We start from the raw sequence: 12,649 nt of genomic DNA, 5'->3' as shown, positions 1-12,649 counted from the left end.
GTGTTTCTGCATCAATACTTTTACTTCAGAATGATTTGAAAGCTTATAGTACAATTAAACTCTATTTTAAAAATATAAAATAAGTTATTAGTTTTTATTTATTGATTTAAATTGTTCCAACAATTACCACCAAACATATCATGATTACAAAATAATATGCCCATGATTGGTGTAGATACTTTAACCACACTGTTTGGGAACCTCACAGCTTTGTGTAGCAATAAGCCCTAATGACTTTAATGATCATCATTTGTATATTGCATACTAAAACAAACTTACTGTTCTTGTTTTATCCCAGTAAACTCCCCAAATCACTCTGCGCGTATACACATGGTGAATGCAATGTGCGTTGGGTGCTATTTGTCAAAGTAAATTATCAAACGTGTAGATCTTTTTTTATGTTTTATTTTGATGACTGATAGTGATTACAGTCAAGAGGTAAACAAAATGAATGAGCATGATGTTTCCACTGACCACAGCTTTACATTTATCTCAGGTTATTTGTGGTTTTGAAAGATTTTAAATATTCTTTTAGTTCTTTTAAATCTTAAAGTTATGGTTCAGGTGATGATTTAACCAGAAGAGAATAGTGGATGTAGAAAACAACACAAAATATTTATACAACTGTAGGTTTATAGGCTAATGGCAAAATTTAGTCATCCTCCAGACTCTGAATTAGACTTTAATGTTTCTGTGTTGCTGCAATTTCATCCTGAATATACAAGACTACAAGGCACGTGTGGTTACTCAGAAACCAGAAAGCTGATACTGTCTATGATACATTCATGACATAAGGATCCACCAGAGACTAAAGCTCACAACGACTAATATTTAGCTGTAAAGTTGTGATGTGCAGAAGTGGGTGCTCGCCTTCCAAAAGCATCGTCTTTGCAATGGAGGAGTCAGAATGTCTGTAATTAGAACAGTGCTGCCACTTCCAAAAAATATAATTCATTGTCTGCTCCACAGGGCAGGGTATTCACACAGTTCCTCTGGTACAGTGTCAGCCACTCTCCTCATACATAAAAAGAAATGCTTTAAAAAACATTTTTACAGACATATAAATCTACAAAAAGCTATAATGACAGATATTTCTTACGTTTTATGTTTTATGTCGAACAAAATATTTGTTGTGCTATAATGCAATGAGAGAATATATAACAAAAATAATACATAGTACTAGATCTGTACAAAATATACCAAACCTCTCCAACAAATGAAGCCTTTGTCTTTACATGTGTTCAGAGATGCAGACATGGGAAGTGTCTGGATGTGAGATTCGAATTCCAAATATGTTATGTGTGGAAAAAGAAATCCTTTTGCCTGTTTGATGTGGTTGCATGAAACAAATTTGCCGTCGCACACTTTCAAAGCCAACAAAGAGAATCAATGCTGTGATCGTCTACTGTAAAACAAGCTTAATACTGTTAATAAGAAAGGTACTGTTTTCCTACATTGCTGCTGATATCGCATGAAAATGGAGTCAAACATAAGAAGACAGGTTATATACGCTCACTGTCCATTTCATTAGGTACAACTGTTTATCTGCTCCTTAATGGAACTCGCTAATCAGCCAATTACATGGCAGCGACTCTACATTTTAGTAAGTAGACCTGGTCATAACGAGTTGATGAAGATCAAAGTACGCATCAGATGCTGCTGAGATTTTTCCCACATGACCATCTGTAGGTTTTAGAAGAAGGGTCTATGTACATGTTAAACTTTGAATCAGATTGGCTACAGCAGCAAACGACCAGACTGGGCGCTAGTTCTGTCAGGTTCACCAAAATTGGACAAACAAAGATTGGAAAAACGCTGCCTGGTCTGATGAGTCTCCGTTTCTGCTATGACATTTAGATGGCTGGGTCAGAATTTGGAATAATCAACATGAAAGCATGGATCATTGGTTCTAGTGGTGGTGGTGTAATGGTGTGAGGGATATTTTCTTGGCACATTTCTACTCCTGAGAACTGAGAGAAAAAAAAAATCTTTTAGTTTAACTTTTTTTGTGATTTGTTTGTCCACTACAGAGGATATAAATGAACAAGCTGGGTCTCAGGAGGATAAGCAGAGATCCCACCTGGGCTCATTAGTACCAATAAGTCTACCAAAGTATTGTTGCTGATCATGTCCATCCCTTTATGACCACTGTGTACCCATCTTCAGATGGCTGCATCCAGCAGGAAAATACTCTGTGTCACAAAGTTCTAATCATCTCAAACTGGTTTCTTCAACATGAAAATGAGATCACTGTACTTAAACTGATCAAAATCTCTGCTGAATGTTTCCAGGACCTTGTTAAATCTATGCCACAAATAATTAAGGCAGTTCTGAAGGCAAAAGGGGGCCCAAACCAGTACTAGCAAGGTACACCTAATGATCTGGTCAGTGAGAGTACATCACAATGCTTTCCGTGTGTCACACAGATCATCTTATACATCTACAGTCTCTCCATGCCCACATAAAGGGTGAAGCTGGTATTATGGAAGCTTCGCTGCTTTGACCTCCCAGTTCTCAGTCCAGAGCTTCTTCAACGGCAGCTTGTAGGTCATCTTAAAGAAAGACAGCTGTGGGAAAAGTTCCGTGTTGAATTTCTGTTTAGTCCAATGTAATTGAGACTGAGAAATTGATGAGAGGTTTGACAGTGATGAGCATCCCGATATACAGTATGGCTGATTTCTGATGACATTCCTTCTTTTACAAAATACATTTATTATTTCCCCACACTGTCTCTGACATCAATTACCGAGACAAGTAAAACGAGACGAATCAAGTACGCCATCTGAAATATTTTGCTTTCTTAGTTAGCAGAGGCCCGTCATGTAAATGAAATAAATAACACACAAAAAGAGAAGGTGATAGAGAAAATAAAGTGGAAATATATATATCTGCATATCAAATTGCCTGGGCTTACTGAATAAAAAAGTCCAGAAAATCCCTTTAAGGCAAATGGATATTTGGAAAATGCTAAATCCCATGTAATACATTCACTGCACAATTCCTGGTCCTCTTGAATGTGTGTGAGGGGGATATAAATGCATCCTGTGCTGAATGCAAGTGTGTGTTTTCTATATGTACATGTGTCAGTATGTGTGCGTGTGGTATGTAGGGAAACGAGACTGGACGTTTCAGCATTACTATTGGAGGTTTAGAGTCAAGCCCTGGGGGAAAATGGGCAGAGAAGCCGGCACTCCAACATACTCAGTTTCCTGCCTCCCTAAGCCTAGACTCTGGGATCGCCGGGATGCATTTGTGTGGCTTGGCGGAGGCCACGAAGCCCGGCAAGCAGGTGCATTTGTACGATCCCTCTGTGTTTGTGCACTCCCCGTTCTGACACAAAGGCACTTTGTCGCTGATGTCCTCACACTCGTTTATGTCTGAGGAGAAAGGACACAGCATGAGTTAGTCAGCAGGGAGAATCCAAGAAGGAAAAGCTGCCTATGACACATCTGCTGCTGAGGGGTCACCTCAAAATTATAATTCTTCCCTTTCCTTCCCTTTCCTGTCCTTTCCTCTCCTTGCTTTCCTTTCCTTTCCCGTCCTTTCCATGTTAAACTCCAACAAATTTGAGTTCTGTTCTAACTTTTCATCGTGATAAATGATCACATCAGAAACTATGATTTAAACACATGAAAATACTTTTGCTAATTACTTGTTTTTCAAGAAAATAAATCAAACAGCTAATAGTTCTCAAATGTGAGGATTAGGTGCTTGCCTTTCTCTTGAAGTATTGTTCGACTCACATCATACAGTACACAAATCAGTGAATGCATCAGGGGTAATTTGGGGTTCAGCTTCCTGCCAAGGACACTCAATATGTGGACTGGAGGAGGTGGGGATCAAACCACCAACCTTCTGATAAGCAGACAGCTCATCCTATCTCCTCAGCCGTAGCTGCTCAACAAGTGACCAACACAAGTGTTTTAATTACTTTCACAAAGGTTTGCTGTTGGAGGTACTTTCCCTCAACACGATAAACGTGTTGCATAGAATCTCATATATCTTTAATCAAACATGCCGTCATGTTGCGTGTCAGCTGGACAGGATCTGCACTCCATTTCCCAGCCATCTTGAGAGCCGGACTTCTAAGAATGATGGTAAAATTAACAATCCACTGGATTGTGTTTCCTTTTGGCCTTCAACAGGTTGTTCTTTCTCTTTTCCAGCATGGGAGGTCTGATTGTCATTTCATAGCAGTCAATCTCAAATGACCCTCTTTGTGTTTATGTCATGTTCTGCTGGGGAAACGCTAGCGGTGAGATTTATAAAAGGAGGCAGGGCATGAGTTGCATAGCTCCCACATGTTTCCACGGTTTTCAATGACTTTTCTTGGGAAAACTGGCTAACCTTGAAGTCGATAAGCCTGTAGCGGACACAATCTTGCAATCATAGAATTTCATTACAAAAAGACAGACTCTGTTTTCTTACAAAACAAACAAAGTACATTTAAAAAAAAGTATCTCATGTAACACACAAATGGCTAAGATTCAAGGCCTCCTTGCTCTTGGCAGTGTACAACCAGGGAATGTCAAACCAAAGGGTAACACGATGGTTTTGTGGAATACACGGCTTTCATTAGTTTCCCATAAAACATAAGTTAATGCAAGGTTGTTAAATTTAAAGCTTCTCCTTGAGGGCAAAGATTTACTGCATGAAGAGTTAACCTACTGGCTCCAAAGGTTGAAACATGAAAGCAGAGTTCACTGGTTTGTTTTCAAGATTCAGCACCATATTTTTAAATGAGATATGATGTTATATGAAGTGACTGATTCTCCTATTGATCCAAGGAAGCCCCTGAACATTCTTTATTAGGAAAACATGATCTAAATGTGGGCAGCCTACTGAGAAGGCCCCTAAAGATGCTGCAGGAAAAACCCACCTATGCAGGCCATCTTGTCTAGATCAAGTTCATAACCGTCTAAGCAGTCGCAGGTGTAGCCCTCTCGCACTCGAACGCAGCGACCGTTTTCACACCCATTCAGGATTCCACATTCCTCCGCCCGGAGACCTTCAAAACCTTCATAGCGTTCTGATTGGACAAATATACAGACAGACATGATATTGTTGCAACATTTATTTAAAGAAAATATTTTCAAACTCTCATAATGCTAGACGTCAGTTGACCTGTTAGGACATCCAGTCCACTAATGGGTCATTTGATATCCTTGTTCACAAAACTAACATAAAATATTCTGGCTTATACGTTGCTGTATAAAAGTTTTGAGCCACCCGTCATTTCTTTACATCCTAGTTCTAAGGAGCCAGACTTGTATCTTGTACTTGAGCTACAGTTTTCCAGACTTTTAAAGGTCTTTCAAAGTTTTTCTTTGGACATTGGCTGCTTTTTCACTCATTTTCACCCCAGTCCTTGACCATTTTCTCAGCAATGTTTAAGCCATTTAACACTGATCCATCGATCATTCAAGATTAAAAAAGCACCAAACTCGAGGGATGAACTAGTGTTGTGTCTACACTTAAGAGACAACTTAGCAAAGAACCAATTTTAGATCATTTCTTCAGCCATTTTGCTACTATTAACCTTTTCAACAACACATAATTTGCTCTAATTTCTGTTATTGAATCTGCATAAAATTTTAAATATAATGATGTTTGACAGCATAAAATTGTATTGTAATTGCACCAACAAGTTGATTTACAAAGAGCTATTAGATGAAAAACTGACATATATTGGAATGGTGTGCGGTGTGTCTTTAAAACAAAAGAAATATCTACAGCAGATGAAGTGTGTTTGTAAGCTACGTCTTTAAGAAATTGGACAAATTTCTCAATGAAGCCTTATCAGGAAAGGTCTCATTCAAAGGGTGGCTATCAAAAGGTCATTCTTAAGGAAGGGAAAGAAGGAGAAATGGCTGAAGTATCCAAAATGACACAGTGATTGGGCTGATAATCAGAGATAACAGGTCTTATGGAGTAAAGAATCCAAATTAGAAATTTTTGGTTCAACTTGTCAAAATGTACAAAGGAGATGACAGTAGAGAGGTACAGCAGTGAGTGTCTACAGGGATCTGTGATCATCTTGAGATCTTGTCACAACTGTTAGAATTATGAACAATGGATCAGATTTGATCCACCATGCAATACTATCTGGTTTGATTGGAAACAGCTTCATTCTTAAGCATGACAATAATCCTAAACACACTGCCAATACAGTAAAAACATACCTGGATAGAAAAACACAGAATGGAATACTGTCAGGCATTGATCTCCCCAGAGCCAAGAGCTCAACATTATTGAAGCGGTGTGGGATCATCTTGTCATGATGCTTAACAAGTATGAGCCAACATCCAAAGAAGAGCTTTGAATGTCCTTCAAAAAGCCTGGAGAACTATTCCTGAAGACTACTTAAGCAATTACAAGAAAGCTGTGTAAGAGAGTTCAGGCTGTGTTCAAGAATAGAGGTGCTCATACTAAATACTGACTTTCAGGCTTGTTAGAATGGTACAAGCTGCTAAGTTTCTGCCTAATATGCTATATATATATATCCATGTATGTTTGCACAATTTAATAAACTGATGTACTGATTTCCTAGCAAAACATAAAGAAAGCAGGGTGTGGCTCAAGACTTTTGCACAGTACTGTAGCTGCTGTATATATTAAAGCTACTTTGAATCCCAAGTAGGTATATTTGCCTATACCTGATAAGCTTATGAAATATTATGTTAAACTACTAAAACAGAACAAAACTGCATGCATATAGTCACCAGCATATGGATCCACTCGCTGCGGCTGGTACTCTCTCGGCTGCACACTGGGTACCCGGACCCGGACGGGGACGTGGAGGGGTGGCTGTTGAACGCCGTAGTAGTTCTCACCTTCAGAAATATCATAGGGTCCACCAGCACCGCCGTAATGATCCCAGTATGGAGGGCCAAAATGTTCTGCAGGGTCATCTATCCCCTCAACACCGTACTCATATCCTATTCGCTCTCGCAGACTATCTGAACTTCCTCTTACGTTGCACATTACTGCATAGTCAGCTGTACACAACAGCAAACAAGGGATAGAAATGATCATTTACTTTTGAAATCAAATGGAAAATTACAAAATCATTACTGTATGAATATGCTATGCTATGAACATGGTACATAGATTCACTATGAAACTAAAAAATCACTATCTTATCTGATTCCTGCTTCTCACCAGAGTCTTTCCTGGGACAGAGGGCACAGTGTTCACTCCAGGCAACACCGTGCAGGCAGCAACACTCAGTGTATGTAGTTCTGCGATCTGATAGCGGTTTGGCACACACGTTGTCGCCCTCGAGTTGCTGCCAGCAAATATCCACGTGCACGTCATCTTCTGAGTCCACAACTTCTGGGATGTACAATGCGAAGGGTTTAACAGAAAAAATAAGAGAATCGGAAAAATATCACTTTAAGAGTCAGCTAACCAAGTTATACTTTTTCTTTGAATATCCAAGAAGAATAAATTGTCAAAAAAAAAAATTGAATCGGTTTGTGTGTGTGTGTCACACCCTCTGTGGTGTTGAGATCAATGCAGCGTCGCCGTGTGCTGTCGAGAACCAACGGAGGACTGCAGAAACAGTTGAATGACCCGGCCGTGTTCACACACACCCCGTTCTCGCAGACATTTCCAAATGCGCACTCATCATAATCTTAAAACAATTAGTGCAAAGAGACTCAGACGTCACCAAAATCATTGCATTTTAGCACATTAGCATGGTAACACAAAGCAGACCACGAATGAGATCATACATTTATACATACACCATACATAATAGGTAATAAAAAAAAAGACTTTCTTACCCACACACTCAAGCCGGATGTTATCGTAGAAGAAGCCGGAGCGACAGTAGCAAGTATACGTAGAAAAGAGATTTGAACACTGCCCATTCTTACAGATGTCGGGCCCAAAAATCTCACATTCATTTGCATCTAAGGGGCAAAGACAGAGAGAGCTGCGTCATGTGCGTCACGTTGCGATGTGTGAGCTGAAAAAGTTTCAAATCCGGACCCTGTTTCTAAAAGCACTGGCACTGTGCTAGAACTGTCATTCGCTTCTTTTTTAAAAAGCTGCAATTACAGTAAATACTCAGGTATCGAGGCACGTTTACCATGAGGCCGGTCCATCTGGCTTTAAAAGTTGCTGCAGGTGAAAATAAAACATTTCACCTTTTTGTGCCATTAAAAATGCTGTTGACAGCCAGTCCTAACCCCTGATGCACTTATTGTATACATTTGAAAATCCTGACTTCCTTCTCAAGTTATTGCACAAGATTTTCAGAATACTTGACTTCTGATCTTAAACTTCAGATCAAGGCCTCCATTATTTAACCTGGTGTCTTTCTCGAGTTATCACATTTGCAAACTTGGGAGTCCATGCTGCATGCCCAACCCCAGTGTGAGAACAAAACCCCATCGTGCTTTAACAGCTGAGGGGTTAAAACAGGGAAAATCTACAAAACGAGGTAGCATTTACAAGCGAAGAGTGTGTACCTATGTAAGCCCGTTGCTCATCTCCAAAACTTTGTACAGAGGAAACAGGCAAGGGTAGTAATCCACTGCCGTAAGGGCACAGCTGTTTGTAATCATCTGAAAAACAAAGACAAGCAGATTAACAAAACACAGAAAAATGCTGTTCTAATATTACAATATGTTCACTTTATTCCGATAATAAAGCTCTTGTTGTACCACTTCCTAGGACGGGACAGGCATGGATTTCACAGTTGTCGCCCCAGCCTGCTCCAGCCGTGCAGCAGCACTCCTGCTTGGTGGTGTTGTGAGACAAGACGTTGTCGCAGAAGTTTGCGTCATTCAGATTATAATAGCACTCCCTCCTCTCCTCTGCCGAGGTGGGGAATGCAGGAATGGGTTTGGTGTCCTTCTCAGCTGTAGGTGAACAAAGAATAAAGCAGGTGAGGGGATGTCAGAGATCACGGTCGTGAAAGCATCTGTGGATTTAGTCACGGTCTAGTGTTTGAGGAAGGAAAAATGCTCTCTGATACAGCTTTTTGAAGTCATACCTCACTACACAGATGAGCTCTCCAGGAAGCTAAAGTTACAATAAATCCTAACCTTGAGGTGCACATCATCACACCGTAACAGTGTCGAAGGGCCTCCGCTCTTTCATCCGTCCACATCCCTTCAGCAGGTAGTGCATTACCCTCGCCTGCCACTGCTGAGCCTGCTCATTTGTCCAAAGGCATGGGCTCAGGCATTTCACCGTTAAGCTGCTGGCTTAGCCAAATGGAAACACTGGCATGTGAGTCAACACACCATTCAGTCTCACATGATTGATTAACACACGTCGAAAGCAAACAGTGGAATGTGGCAGAAAGGTACACAAAGGCATAACTGGGGTTTAGAGCCCAGGCAGAAGAAAAAACATCCCCGCTGAGGGCACGTAGCTTAATAATGTAAATACCCCCAATTTGTGTACACATGTGCCTATCAAACTGGGAATGTGATGATATTTCCATGACTCAAAAGGCTTTAGTCATCCTGAAATTACACTGCATTGCATATCTTTAACCTCTGCACTTTCCGATTATTTTAGCACAAGAGCACAGAGCAATGTGTCTTTAGCTCTAATTGCTAATAGCTACACCTTATCCCTGTTTGTCTTGGTGGGGAAATGGGTTTACGGTAACTAAAGCCCCAGGGCATTTGCTTGGCTCCGATCGAGAAGTTACTTCATCGTTTGTCTGGCGGATTAGGCTAATACAAATTTTTGCGGGAAACCCACCCAACCATAACCCCAGCCTGTAAAGAAAAAAAAAGGAAACACGCAGGTCAAAAGATACTCTAAGAGACGTGGAGTAAGCCATGTCCACCTAGTCGCCCTTGTTTGGATAATGAGAGACGGCTCATTAAATCAGGGAAAACTTCGTCTCCCAATGACGGGATTGAGAATTTAGTCCTGTGAGTCACTATGAGTTCTAGTCCTGCTCTATTACCCATGGAACGGCACTGGCTGGTGCGGGGATCAAATTCCTCATTGTCGTTGGGGCAGATGCACAGGAAGCTGCCATCGAAGTTCTCACACAGGGCCTCCCCACACAGCGCCAAGCTCATCTCGCACTCATTCACGTCTGAGAAAAGCAGGAGAGGAAGCTTTAGGTCAGTAAAGGATCGGGAACATGCACACGGTTGTCAGAAGAGTACTTGATATTCAAATGAAAGAAAAGTCCTTCATGCATTTCTTTATAAAACTATCTTACATATACTATCTATCTATCTATCTATCTGACTTTTTACAAATAGATGATAAATGTCAATTTTTATTTAATAACCAGTCATATAAATTCTCAGCTGGAGGATGTAGTTTTTACCAGACATTTGTCAAATGAGTGTTAACAGTGTATGCGTTAGAAAGTCTTTCATTTGCAGATTTGTACACAAAAGATGTACTTTTAAGATTTAGACTATGAGAGTGCATACGTGGAAGTGGTTCAGAATGACTATTAACAGTTAGTTTCATAATTTTTTGGACAAAGATACAATTTTTGTAGTTTTGTCTCAGTATACCGCTGCAGTGTTTAAAGCAAACAGTTAAGATGTGACTGAGGTTCCAACTTTAACTGAAGAAGTTTAACAAAACTGCTGCATCGATTGTTTAGGAATTACACCCATTTTTATGCCCAGTCCCTCATTTTCAGAGGCTCAAAAGTAATTGGACAATTGACAAGCAGGTTCATGTCCAGGAGAGGCCTGCTCCATTCTTATTCCATGAAAAATGAAGCAGACATAATCGCTGAAACTGATGCAGGGTGTTTAAATATGAATATGACGCCACCAATAGGCAAAAACAAAAACTTTAGGAGTTGGCGAATCGTCAAACTGGGGCATTTTTAAAAAGAATGAATGTACTGACCAGCTCAGCAACACCAAAAGCGCTGAAAGATCACAGAAGACAACTAAAGTAAATCATGACAAAATTACTTACATATCTAATAATTAAAAAAAAAACACTTTATAGCATCTAACTGATGTTGTGAAGCAGCAGGATGAATGAAGTGTACAAATCGACACTCTCTGCCCAGATTCAGCCAAACGCCGCAAAAGTAATCAGACAGCTCTTCACAGCGTTGAATGAATTCCAAACCATACTGCAAGAGTTTTTCAAGGGAAAGAAATAGGATATTCTTCATGACCAAGTCAGTCTCAGTCCAACAGAGCACGCTTTTTAGTTGCTGAAGACAAAACTGTAGGCAGAGACACCCACAAACAAGCAGCAGCTTAAAGTGGCTGCAGTAAAGAACTAGGAGAGCATCTTCGGGGAGGAAATACAGCATTTGGGCCCTGGGTTCTAAACCTCAGGAAGTCAAGACAGCAAAGGATTTTCATCTGTATTAAAAAAAATATATCATATTTAAGATTTAGGTTTTGAAGCCTCTGAAAATGGGTACTGCGTATAAAAACGAGTGTATTTCCTAAACAGTTCATAGACTATCTTTATAAAACTCCTTACACTTAAACTGCATCTTTGTTTGTCTGATTTAACATCCACCATGGAGGCGTACAGAGGCATAGCTACTACTCTGACCAACGAATTATGGATTATATTGGAATATATTTCAACATAGCGTATTTAATTTTGAAAAACACATTTATATGAACAGGCTAGTTTAGCTTGTCTACAGCAGATACTTTCTGGACAGCAGTTACACACCGACACATCTGGTCATATCTCCCGGAGGGTTGGTGTAGCCTTGGTCACACTGGCAGCGGAATGAGCCGTCTGTGTTCTCACAGAAGCCGTTGCTCCCACAGATGGTTTCGTTGTCACATTCATCAATATCTGCAAGGCGAGAGCAGGCAGAGAGGTGAGCGCAGCGTTAATATTTACAGTGTCATTCTGCACAACAGACTCTCGGACTGCCTCCGTAAACACTACACCGCTTTCTCCAAAATAAACACCACTACCATTCTGACTGTACAATAACAAGAGAAATCACTGCCATCATAACATGTCAGGGACAGTGTACAGATTAGACAATTCGTTAAGAAGCTTTTCAAACTTTGCTCCTCATGGATTGATTCATGGGGACTCGCTCTCTCTCTCTGCATGGACACAGTGTAAAGTGAGCGTAATGTGGGTCTGGAAAGCTGCGGGTGAATGTTCTTTAGTTGTGTCAGCCGAGTGGGAAGTGACAGAGGAGTCCGCAGCATCCAGCCAACATTCAGTACTCACCAAGACTTTACAAGCAGCTGGAGAGTTCAGATCTGGCATTAAGAGCAGCTCTCTGGCATGAACCACTTTCCAATCTAATCAATGAATGTACTGAAAAACAGGCTCTTACTATGAAAGGACTGAGAGCATAGGGGGACTTTGTGGGGGCCTGAAATGGAAGTTAGGAATCTGGCGGGTCTGCAGTAGTTTCTTGTTTGCAAGGCATTAAATCATAAAACATGGTTGATAAAATCACAAGAGAAACTATATGCTTTATGTCAGTTCGGCTTGTCGAAACTGTTAACAGTGGACCTCGTAACCGCACTGACTCCCCCTACCAGTTGCTGTTTGAAAGGTAACATTTGTTTGCAATTTCTAACATACATGATTTAGTATTTCTTGGCATCGCCGGCATAGCAGAAGCCAAAGACTGATGCTGCAGGGAGGGGGGTAAAGCTGATTATAATTGTTTTAAAAAACACTCACAGTGCTTAAT

The 12,649-nt window shown here is 40.4% G+C and overlaps 1 protein-coding gene across 4 annotated transcripts in view; it reads right to left on the bottom strand.

Moving 5' to 3' along the window:
• Positions 1 to 389: 389 nt before the first annotated feature.
• Positions 390 to 12,649, bottom strand: part of LOC146366210 (latent-transforming growth factor beta-binding protein 2-like) — a 92,703-nt gene continuing 80,443 nt past the window's right edge. For 3 of the 4 annotated variants that reach the window (XM_084913976.1, XM_084913979.1, XM_084913977.1), the window contains 10 exons: positions 11,653 to 11,781; positions 9,938 to 10,072; positions 8,673 to 8,870; positions 8,478 to 8,573; positions 7,788 to 7,916; positions 7,496 to 7,636; positions 7,162 to 7,335; positions 6,723 to 6,998; positions 4,880 to 5,029; positions 390 to 3,377 (listed from right to left, as the gene is read on the bottom strand). In XM_084913976.1, coding sequence (XP_084770102.1) covers positions 3,202 to 3,377; positions 4,880 to 5,029; positions 6,723 to 6,998; positions 7,162 to 7,335; positions 7,496 to 7,636; positions 7,788 to 7,916; positions 8,478 to 8,573; positions 8,673 to 8,870; positions 9,938 to 10,072; positions 11,653 to 11,781 — 1,604 coding nt within the window. In that variant the 3' untranslated portion in view covers positions 390 to 3,201. The remainder of the gene's footprint in view (positions 3,378 to 4,879; positions 5,030 to 6,722; positions 6,999 to 7,161; positions 7,336 to 7,495; positions 7,637 to 7,787; positions 7,917 to 8,477; positions 8,574 to 8,672; positions 8,871 to 9,937; positions 10,073 to 11,652; positions 11,782 to 12,649) is intronic. The other variant, XM_084913978.1, reaches the window with a different exon arrangement.

Source organism: Perissodus microlepis, chromosome 19 (genome assembly GCF_051167445.1).
Source record: "Perissodus microlepis isolate ML-2025 ecotype Zambia chromosome 19, ASM5116744v1, whole genome shotgun sequence".
NCBI classification, from domain to species: domain Eukaryota; kingdom Metazoa; phylum Chordata; class Actinopteri; order Cichliformes; family Cichlidae; genus Perissodus; species Perissodus microlepis.
The sequence above is the reverse complement of the archived record's forward strand: the minus strand, read 5'-3'. Positions and strand labels throughout refer to the sequence as shown.